General features: G+C 35.5%; 1 protein-coding gene across 1 annotated transcript; it reads right to left on the bottom strand.

Moving 5' to 3' along the window:
• Window positions 1-944: 944 nt before the first annotated feature.
• LOC144573423 (protein PSK SIMULATOR 1-like) lies at window positions 945-2,603 on the bottom strand. The gene has a single exon (XM_078323215.1). The coding sequence runs from the start codon at window positions 2,514-2,516 to the stop codon at window positions 1,128-1,130; it is 1,389 nt and encodes a 462-aa protein (XP_078179341.1). The 5' UTR covers window positions 2,517-2,603; the 3' UTR covers window positions 945-1,127.
• Between the last annotated feature and the right edge of the window lie 9,302 nt (window positions 2,604-11,905).

The following is an 11,905-nucleotide window of genomic DNA, read 5'->3' as shown; positions in this document are numbered from 1 at the left end:
GCTTCATTCTAAATGTTTGATTTGTAATTCGGTTATACAGTGTTATTTGACCAGCCTTGCCCTCCTCTTTTTTTTTTTTTTCTCCTTTCTTCGACCTTCCTAATTAATGCGTCCATATTTGGCTTTAGACTCAAGGGCAGATTCATGTAGTTTCGAGGGAGGAGCAGCTGGCTTCCTTCTCTGAATGTTTGATTTTGAATTTTAGTGAAGATTGCGATGTTCTAATCGATTTTTTCTTTCTCTTAAATTTGTTTTTGCCCCTCTCTGAATGTTTGATTTGTAATTCGGGTTAAATTTAGAGTTAAAATAAAAAAATTCTTAAATTAATAATATTGAAAAGTAAGTTAAAACATTATTTTTTATCAAGTACTTAATTAGTTGATGGGTTTAAATCCAATTAATTATTTAAATCCGATTCGATATTTTTTTACCCACCGATTAAAATTATGAGTCGGCCTCTGTTTAGACTATCTTTGTTTAAATATTGTCAAGGAGAGTACGAAAAGCAAAGTCAATTCTTTGATTTTATTTTTCAGATTCTATTGATGGTTTGTGGAGTTTTTCTTTTCCTGATAGACTTGGCATGGTTATACGTAGAAGGAAAATATGAAGTCTAAACATATTTATTCAAATTATTTAATATATTATTAATAAATTCTTCTTGGTGAAAACCTTTTGTTTTCATATTCTAAAAAAAAAAAAAGCCTTCTGTTTTGAATATTAGGGGAAGGTACAAAGATTTCTTACATTTCTTAAATGGTTTCAAATAGTCAAGTAACAAATCACATTTGGAAGAAATCATTGGAAATATATATTTCCTTTTCGGTACCAATATATTCAATAGTTCAAACCGTATCATTGGAAATGTATATTTCCTTTTCGGTGCCAATATATTCAATACGTTTTGATCTCCATATAACCAAAACCGTAGGTGCAACCAATGATTAATTTGAAGTGGCTAAATGGCCAAAAAACCGCTCTTTTTTTATAAACACTACCCAAAATAAATGGCCATATGGCTTCTAAACCTACAAAGAATTGCATTTTGTTTACCCCCCTAATCTCCAAATTCAAATTCAAATTCATACAAACAATTAACCCTCAATTAAATCCAATGAAAGGAATCCTCATAAGACACGAAACGAACCCTGCCGGCGCTCTTCGTACCAGCACAGGCAGCTAAGCCCGACGAGCACTTCGGCGATTGCCGCCTCGACTTTCGCTTTATTCGACACGTGCAATGTGTGTAACATGAATGCCCTTGGTCCGGTCTCGTAACGCCACTTCCTGTCCATACTCCTCTCATTGTTCCACCTCTCAGTGTCTATTGCCATCGTGCCCAGCCACGCAAAAATGCGGCCAGCTGCTTCTTTCCACCCCTCTGCCAGGCTCTGATCCAATGGCCCGGGATCCCTCCACCAATCTCTTAGTTTCGATCGTACAATTGATCTTAGTGCTACGGGAAGCATCTCGTACATCTCCTCTCTCTGGGCTGCCATCTCATCCTCTCTCCCTTCGGCTTCCATTCGTAGCAACCTCTCTGCTGTTAATATTACATTTGCGTATCGTAAAGTGAGACCAGCAGCTCCGACCGTATCAGGAGCAGGTTCTAGAATTTTCTTCCAATTCATTTGTGATTTTAAACCAAAAATTGGACAGGAAGTACTCGTCGGTATATTCATCGGAATATCTCGCTGTTCCATAATCGGGCCTGAGGAAAATTTAGCCCGAAATCGGGACAATGGACGACCACGGTCCATGGAATGAAACACCGGAGGTAGACCCGACACATATGGACCAAACACAGTGCATATCCGAATGAAAATAGCGCAAGCTGACTTGGCCATCAGTGTAACTGCCTTGTCAAAGCTCTCATTCCATAAGGATTCCTCCTTGAGTCGTCGTACAATCTGACGTTGTGACTTGAGCTCTAGCCGGTAGTCGTCATTTGCAACTGGCATTTGCGGTTGCTTCGGAATCGGTCCGCTCAGCCGGCCCCACCACTTCTCCATTTTTCTCTCAGATGCTTCCAATTCTTCAAGTGCCTCCATCTCTGCACTTAATTTAGCTGTCATGGCTATTAACTTCTCCATTTTCTTTACTTTCGGGTGTTCCAATTTCCCTAAGTCGGCTGAACCCGACTTTAAATTTGCATAAACACGAGTAAAATCACAAGATAGGGAACTAGTCCCATTGCACCGGAGCGAGAAGCGGGAAATCGTATCTGCAGCGCGCTCCAATTCCTCCATCAACTCGGCACAAGCTAACCTGATTAGATACGCCTGGTCTTTAGAGTTCAAGTAAGATACGCCTTGGGACCGCATCGTATCAGATCGCAACTTGGATATCTGAGCTTCAGATAGTGATTGATGCAGAGACACGAGTCGGGACATAGTAGCAGCCACCTCGAAAGAGAGAATACCGAGTTTATCCCTCGGCTGAAGGTCCTGGTTTATTGCACCCGGCTTATGACTCGCCGGGGAGGAGGCATGCCATGATTTAGGGAACATAACCATTGTTAATTTGTGTGTACCAGTTTTGAAGGGATTTAAGGATTTAGAGGAATTTGTAGTTAGTTGGTCATAAAGAGTGTGTTAAGTGAGAGGTGGAATGAGGCCGAGGGAGAGGTATAAGAGGGGCACGATTTGCTCATGCCAGATTTTCTAAGTGGCTTCGACAAAGCGCGTTGGTTACTGTTAGGTCTAAAGCACGATTATGTGTTTGAAAGTGATGAATTGGATTGGCTGTTAGTGATGTTATGTGGCCAACTGTGTCTCGGTCAACTGCTCACTATACTTGTAAAAAAGACCAGACTTGGCGCTGATACGTAACCTGCAGTGGAGTATTTTTTTCAATTTTCAACTTTTATGCTTCAATATATCAAGGCGTATCATGCTAGCATATTCCTATATGTTGTTGTTAAAAATAGAAAAATTGGATAATATATTTTTTTATTAAAAAGGCCGAAATCCATTTACATTGAAAAAAATAGTTAACTTATATGGCCCTAAAGTTCAGTCCAAACTGAAAAATTGGATAATATTCACAATATTTTCTTGAGGCTGCAACAAGCACCGCAATAAAGTAGTGGCCACATCAAATCAAGGCTGGAGAAGTAAGCAGTGGTAGGAAAGAAGGGAAGAGCTACGACCAAATTGTAGGCGCTTACCGTGACATCGGCAATAATATTTTAATATAGTATACATATCAAACTACCGAAGAAATTAATATAAACACGTCATGGTTCAGGTCCAGGTTCAGATTCATTACCAGTATTGTTATGTGTCATATGTTTATTTATTATTAATTTTCAACGGTCTAACTAAAGATCAAATGGATTTTAGTGTACAACAAGACAGTACTGGCAAACCGTACCGGGAGTGTTCAAATCTCTCTTTTTTTTCTCCATTATATTTTCAATTATTTTATAATAAAATTTTTAAATTTATACATTAAAATAAAACTGCTAAATATGATATGTATTATTTTCTCTATATCTACATAATATTTATTTTATTTTTGTTTATATATGAATTAATAAGTTAATATTAAAAAAATTACATCTGTGCATTTTTATAATTTTTTGTAATAATAATTACAATAAAATTGAAATGTCATAATATAGACCGTATCTAACAATTTTATTTTAATATTTAAGATTTAAATGTTAAGTTATTAAAGTTTTAAAATGAAGACACAATGTAGTCGCTCCATTTGATATAGCGGTGTATGGAATCATAAAAGTGTAAATATTTTTATAAATCATTTTTTATTTCATGTAGCGCACAAATTATAAAATCAAAATAACGTTATATATGATTTGTGTAAATTAAATTTGCCCAGTTAAAATCTTTATCCTCGTAAAGAGGCGCCATTTTTTTATGGTGTGACAATCACAAAAATAAAATTTATAGCAATTAAGAACTAACATTTGATTTAGTGACAAAAAACACATGTTCTCTTATACAGGAGATCATAAGTGTCAAAAATTCTTTATTGTAATAGCAAAAATTTGAAAAAGATATGAAATAGCTTGATTTCCAATTATTTTATTAAACAAAGTCATAGCAACCGCCTGATATGAACCGAAATTCGACAATTTCAGAGATCTGAGATCATTCAAATATGAATGATCCAAATATTCAATATAATTATTAGCTCATCCTGAATTAAAATCGACAACTGAAGTATGAATGATTTGTTATTTTTTTCAAAGAAAAATAAAATTTTAATCTTCCAAATTTCAAATTTCATAAAAAAAAAATCGTTTGAATTTCGAATATTCAATCTCTCATAAGAATGATATTGTCTTTAGCTATTCAGATGAAAGACTGATTTTCCTAAATATTTGAAATTTGAAACAATTTGTGCACAAAACAATTCAAATTCAAACCCAATTTATTTATTTAAAAAAAACAAATACCTCGATCAAATCTGTGGATCCGTATCTTCCCAGGTACCTGACTAAATCTGACAGAAACGGACGGTCCATATTTAATCTCAGCCAGTGATTACTTAGGATGGCACAGGGAGCAATATTATGTAAGTATTTTATCAATAAAGATATTAACAAACCTATTTTAGCTTCTTTTATTTTGTCACTATCAATTATATGTGCTGCGCGAAGCTAAAATAGCTCGTCAATATCTTTATCTTTTTTATCAAATGGCTAAATATCATCCGTAATATTCTTATTCGAGCAAAGATAGAATGTGATATATTCACCAAGAGAGTTTAGTGAGCATAATTCTAAAAGTCTATTAGTTTGACTTTAAGTAACAAATCAAAACTATTAAAATCTACCTACTTTATGAGTGATGCACGTATATATAAAACTTTAAAAGTTTCAAATTCATTTAATATCAAGTCAAGTAGTCAAAAAAATAATGAAAAATGAATATATAAAATAACTTACAAAATATTCATTTTTTTTTTACTACTTAATCTCATACTAAATGAATATGAACTTTCAAAAAAATTTATATACATGAATTACTTAGTATAAGTAGATGAATTTCAACAATAAATTTGTTATTTGAAGCCAATCCCTCTTGTACTTTATTTAATGGTGGCAATTAAAATTCTAGAACAGAAATAGAGAATTCCCAATAAAATTTCCGAGGAATCAACCAAGAGAAGAGAAGACAAAACAAAACTTGTATATTGTCACTATTGTTATTGTATGATGACGCATGTGAAGTTGTCAACACATAGCCGCCTAGAATTTTCCATGAGTACACACGGTGAACTTGACACTTGGATATAAAAATTAACTAAAATGAAATCAATGATTTGACTTTGCATGCCACCGTGTGGACTTAGATATTCACTGCTAATGGAAGCTGACACAACCATGGTATTATCGCCTAGACCAACTTGGTTTCTGCGTGTGGGCGCCACCACCACTGATGATGTCTGGAAGCGTATCCTCTGCGGAGCCAATTTCTGTGAAGTTGTGCGAAGTTTTTAATCTGGTTCGTTCATTTCGGATTGGACGGATCAGATCAGATCTTAACCGAATTGAAAAAAAAAAGAAAATATTCTCAAAATTTGCAAGATCTGATCTGGTCCGTCTGATCCGAAACAAATGGACCAGATTAAAAGCTCCGCAGGGATTGGCTCCGCAGAGAATACGCTTCCGATGATGTCTTGGCATGCATATGATGCGTATCTTATTCAAATTCTCGTAAAATAATAATAATAATGAGTTTGGCTAGAATAATATTGGTGTCATATGACACTAACTTCAAAATTAATTAAATAAACTTCAAACGACTAATTCAAACCGTTCAAACCGATTTATTTTATGAGTGATACGTTTACATGTAAATTTTTTATATTTTCGAGTTATTTTAGTATCAAATCAAGCGGTCAAAATGTTGAAAAATGAATATATTAAAATTAACTTAAAAACTCACACATATGAGCCCTTGACTTGATACTAAATAAATTCGAAAAATTATAAATTTTGCATATAAAAGCATAACTAATGAAATAGATCGGTTTGAACGGTTTGGATTCACCGTTTGAAGTCAATTCGATAGATTTTGAAATTTATGTTACACTAGCCAAACTCAATAATAATTAATTATGTTTCTTTCTAAATTATATGAATACATAAAGTGAGACTATGGTATATGTATATTATATATCCATATGTACTATGGATTTATATTTTTAATTTTTTAAATTTAAACAATTGACGTGAATCGTTAAAATATGAAAATATACATGAACATCAATTTAAGATTTTTTAAAAGATAAAAAATCACTATTTTTGAATGGTTTATAAATTTAGTTTTTTTTAATATATTTTCATATCAAGAGTAAAAAGTTTATTAATTTTACATCGTCATTAATTGTCATAGTCCATGAAGTAATTATATTAATGCGCGAATATTATGCTCTCTTTGGAAAGATATATATTCTCTTCAACGGCACTTTCAGATTAATTTCATATCGCTTTATCTGTTCTGTACAATTTCTCAGCAAGCGAAAAAGAATGGTTGAGACACAACCGTACCAGGTGCGAGAAATTAAAAGAAAATAAAAAAGATTAGATAAGATTTGGTCCCGAAGAACAATATTAACAGAGCACTTTCACCTTCATGCAGAATCAGGGGCAGATCCACCTTGAGTCAGGGATAGTGGAAAAATACGGATTCAGTATCAGTTTGTTTCTCTCTGAAAATTGAGTTAATGAGAAACTTTTTTATTTTAATAGAAATTTTATTAAAATTTACGGTTTTGAACTAACTTTATTGTTTTTAATATGTAAAATGAAATTATTTTGTTGTTTTTAATTATGTAAGAGTGTACTTATTTTTATATATTAATTGTATTTTATCTAGTACCGATTAGTTAATGAATTTAAATCTAATAAATTATTTGAACCCGATTCCTACTCCTTTCTAATAGAAATTCTACATCCGTTCCTGTACATAACACAAATCATCTGCGGCTTTATCATAATTATATTATCTTAAGACTGTATGAAGTTAAACCTACGCTGTTAATATCTCTCCTTTTTGTCCACGGTCATAGACTCAACTTGAATATTCGAAGTCAAGACGACAAATTGAACCACAGGAGAGATGCCTTTCCGCTCCAAATGCGCGTTATTTTTGCTTCTTGTTTAGTCTATTGTCACTTTTCTTTCATTTTATTTTTTATAATGCTTGTTGCCTTGTTAGAGATCACCATGCAATAATTCTTGACACGGCATTGCCAAAGCTATAATATAATCTAATAAGAGTTTGCTTCATCTTTTGGCAAAGCATGTTGGAAATTTTGCGTTCAAATTAATGAAAGAAGGCTTTCGAATTTTTAAAGTTTTTCAATATGAAAGAATAAAATAAGTAACTTACAAAATAATCAAATGAAGTTAGTTTCAATCTAATTTATTTGTGTGATGTCTGATCGATTCACATTTATTTTCAGAGTTGAATAATATCTGTGCACTAAATTATTTGTCCTACTTTTCACTAATAAGATAATTGAGAATCAAATTTCGTTGTTTTTACAAAACATAACATAATAAAATTAAATTTCACATGTACTAAAAGCTAATGAATTGAAACAATAATACAATATAATTGAAATTTTCAACCAATCCGACATGACTAATTGCTCCTACCCCCGGTTTTAAAAGCTTGTTTTATTAAGTACAGTGTTCAAATTTCCTGTATCCAATTATTATTATTGGAAAATCATTTGTTCCGGTATTGTACTTTATACGACTTTTCCTTTAGCTGAAGCAGATGAGCTGTTGACTAGACGACTAATGTGAGATTGTCATTTGAAAATTGAAATGAAATATGTACAAGGGAAGTCATATAAAGGTAAAGATGAAAAAAAGATGATGCTAAAATCACATTTGTATTATTATTTTTTTGACACGGATATTGAATAGATACATATTAAATATTAAATGAATAGAAATATGGATCATATACAATATATATGTGTGTGTGTGAACATAGAGGAGTGCTCAAATGCTCCATTCCTTCATGATTCAATTATACTCTAATGTCTTTATTTAAAAATTTAAATAAAAGATCTGAACCACCCAATATAATATCTCCACATTAAAATGTGTTTAGAGGGTCTCATGAGATTGATTTTCCGTGAAAGGGGAGAGAGAATAGAGGATGAGTGACGGAGAGTGGAGAACCGTAGTTCGCCGGAAACCCTTCCCCTCCAACTGGCGTCATGCCCCAGAGCCTACCCCGTCAACCAAGCCGTTTCTTCCCTACCAACCTTCTTTCTCTCAGATAGTCAAGCGTTCCTCTCCCAACAATTTCATGCCTCGCCGACTCTCCTCTCTCTCAGACCCCAACCCCACCGCCCCTCCTGCTCCAGCCGTATCTATTCTGAAACCTTCACCCTCTCTACCCCCCCAGCCGAGTACAGATGTTGGTTACATACCCAGAACCCACTATGTCACAACACACACCTCGCCCGGCCTACGATTTCCTCCCTCTCCAAATTTTGCCGAATGGCGGGGAAGATGTTTTAGATGCTGTGAAAGGGGACATTCGGTAGCCACATGCAGGAACTTAACCAAATGTGGCCGTTGCTGGGGCGATGGCCACATAGGACAGCATTGTAAGCGAGCCTTAAAACCGAAGGCTAAACCTTACCGGCCAGTCAGTCCGGTCAAGGACACCACCATAGAGCCATCATTTGACGAGCTCTTGGAAGGAAATTACCCACACAACCTAAGGCCTCTGCCAATTGATAGGCTGCACAAAACTTTTTGCTATATCACTAGAGATGAGGAACATTGCAGAGAAGTAGAGAGGTTGAAGAAAGCTGTGGTGTTATATGCCCCTGGCATTGAAAAAGACCTGGAACTAGACCAGGTGGCAGAGTATGCGGCAATGACCAAACTGGTCACTGTACATGATGTATCAATTGGGATACTAAATGGGTCCAGGTACTTGATTCACTTGCCACTGGAGATTGATCCTGTCAGATTCATTGAGGCAATTCCGACAACAGTATGGGACTTGGGGTATTCATTCAGTCAATGGAGCCCGGCAACTGGCACGATCATTCACAACCCCAAATATAAGGTTCTACTAGACCTTATAGGAGTTCCTCCTCACATTAGCAGAGAGAAGGAGATGGCTCAAGCAATAGGTGGGATTGGAATCTACCTTGGTACTGTAGAGCAAAGTGCAATCGGAGATTTGAAAGTTTGGACGGTGGCGGTGGCAGTAAAGGAGCTAGAGAACATCCCATATCACATAGGGTTTGTAGTGGCGGGATAGGAGACCCCAGTGGAGGTCATAGCAAAAACCTGGCTACCAATACCACTATACAGAGAGGAAGACCTCCCAATACCATTAGGGGGCGTTTGGTTTGCGTTATTTGAGAGGGATTCCCTGGCATCTCCATGCCATTTTTACGATGCCCACGTTTGGTTAAAAGAGGAAGGGAATAAACACAGGAATCAGCGATTCCCTTGCCATTCAAATGCCATAGTTCATGGCTATTCCGATAGCAAAAAAAAAAGGCGGAATTTCTTCATTCCCGCTTGACGGAAATCATCAAGGCGCGATTTCTTATTATTTTCGGTTGAAACTCTTTCCCTCTTCTTCGATAGTTTTTCTTCCTTCCCGATAATTTTCGCCAGAGGAAAATTGTTTCCGACTCTGACTTCTCTCTTCAGCCTCCTCTCCATCTCCGACTTCTCTTCTCCGATTACAGGTTCTCTCTCTTCGCACTATCCTTCTCTAATTCGTTCAGAAATTAAGTAGATTAGAACTCCAATTGCAGGTTCGCTCTCTCTCTCCTCACTTCCCTTCAAATTGAATAATTTAGAACTCCGATTCTAGTGTGAAAATTTTTGTCTTCACGCTTGCTGCTGGCTTTTGTTCATAAATTGGGATAGGTATTGATACACGGTACCATTTGACAAAATTCTATACTAGTTTCTGTATTTTTTGCTCGGTTTTATGGTCAATTTCTAGTTGCAAAATTAGGGCTATAGAGGCACAATGTACAATTGAATGTTATTTAAAAAAAAAAAGGAAAAAAGAATGGAAACTCCAACAAACGCAAGGTGTGGTGATGATTTGTCTTTATCTTTAAAAGAACCAACTCCAATCAGAGCATTACATAAAGAAATGAAACCGCCTTCACTTCAAATTAGAAATGAAGAGAGGACTATGTTAGCAAGACGAGTGAAAATCTTGCTTCTCCTCATTAGTTGATTATCATTTAATTAGCTGTCAATTTGTATGGAATTTCCCTGAAATGCAATTTACTAATGAGGAGAATACTGCTACTAATTTCTTGATTTTTTTAAACCATTATCTGCTCTTTTGTTGTAATTTTTTACCATGATTCGCTTTCAAGTATCATAGATTGGTTTTCTATTGAAGAATTTCTATAATTCGGTTAAAATTTCAAGTTTTAATTAGTGCATTTTAACCAAATTAAGGATGCAGAGTTATACTGGTAAATATTCAATGTCGAATAATTGCAGCATGTGCGCTCATTCATAATCATATTCGAAGGGAAATGCCAATTGATCCTTTGGATGTTGAAATGCAAGATGCCAATTTACTGCTAGAGGAGATAGATGGTGAGCGAATTACACATATTTTATATTATTATTATTTTTTGTTGTTGTTCAAGTAGTTTTCAATGCTTAGTGTTTAAAATACTTTTTTTTTCACGTTATGTTATTTTTGTATATTAATTTGATTTCTGATTTACAATTTATTTTTAAATAATACATAAAAATAAAATTTCAATAAACGTAATATTATTTAGTTAATATCCTAAAAATAATCAAGACATGTCTTGATAGCCATTGCAATAGCTATGCGCAAACCAAATATGGTAATGACACATTTCTTGGAATATTGAAACAATGGCTATGTGCGAACCAAACATGGTAATAACACATTCCTTGGAATAGAATTCTCTGGCATTACATTCCTTGGAATCCTTGTATTCCCTGGAATGATTTATAGCGCGAACCAAACGCCCCCTTAGAGATTTTCTCACAGCCGAAGCAAACTCCCTCTGGTGATGACTCAAATGACACAGTTCAGATGACAAAGAAATCGGTTATGGAGCTCTGTAGAGGGAAAGACATCAATTCTCTACCTCAGGAGGTGAGAGTAATTGTCGCCGGAGAAGAGGCAATAGCTCGGCATGAGAAGCCGGCTGTTCGCGTGAAAGCGCAACGCAAGTTTCGGTACGCTTGGGAGCGTACCTTTTAAAACCGCGGTTACACCTTCCGATTAGGGTTGCAAGTGCACAACCCTATCGAGGAGTATAATCGGGTATCGATCCACAGGGACGGTTTCTTTATCTAGAATCTACTTATCTCGACTAAAAACTAGAAGTGAGAAAGAGGGAGTTTTGGTACTTAATCTTCCTAAAGAATCAACTCAAGCAATCAAACAATGCAATAGAATAGTAACTGTGCAAGGAAAGGTATAAACTGTGTTTTGATTTAGGATAAAAGATGTTTCAAGGGTTTCAGACTTCATCTCTGATTTGCCTCTAGTGGTACGGGTCTTACCAAGTTGGTACGGCTAGGCCGCACCAACCTGGTCCGACCAAGCCGAGTGGGGCTTGGTACGGGTAGGCCGCACCACTCTTGTAAGACCCGTACTGATTTACCAGAACAGAGCTTACAAGTTCGAGTTGATGCATTTCTTGCTGGTACCTTGTATTAAACTCTTGAGAAAGGTTCAATTGACCATACCTAAGGTTCCTAAACCTCAACTCTCGTTTGTTGGTTCAAGATCTAGGTTTTGGAGTCAATTCTTCACCTTCTAGGGTTTCTAAACCTCAACTCTCGTGTTTTGGTCCAGATCCTCTAGTTGATTGATTGGAGATCTAAGGTATCCTCTAATCTGTCAATTAGGGGAGAATTCAA

This window comes from Carex rostrata, chromosome 2 (assembly GCF_964058835.1).
Source record: "Carex rostrata chromosome 2, lpCarRost1.2, whole genome shotgun sequence".
Taxonomy (NCBI): Eukaryota; Viridiplantae; Streptophyta; class Magnoliopsida; order Poales; family Cyperaceae; genus Carex; species Carex rostrata.
The sequence above is the reverse complement of the archived record's forward strand: the minus strand, read 5'-3'. Positions and strand labels throughout refer to the sequence as shown.

Bases quoted from the DNA above. Each gene is read 5' to 3' on its own strand.
- LOC144573423 (XM_078323215.1), bottom strand. From the start codon at position 2,516: ATGGTTATGTTCCCTAAATCATGGCATGCCTCCTCCCCGGCGAGTCAT.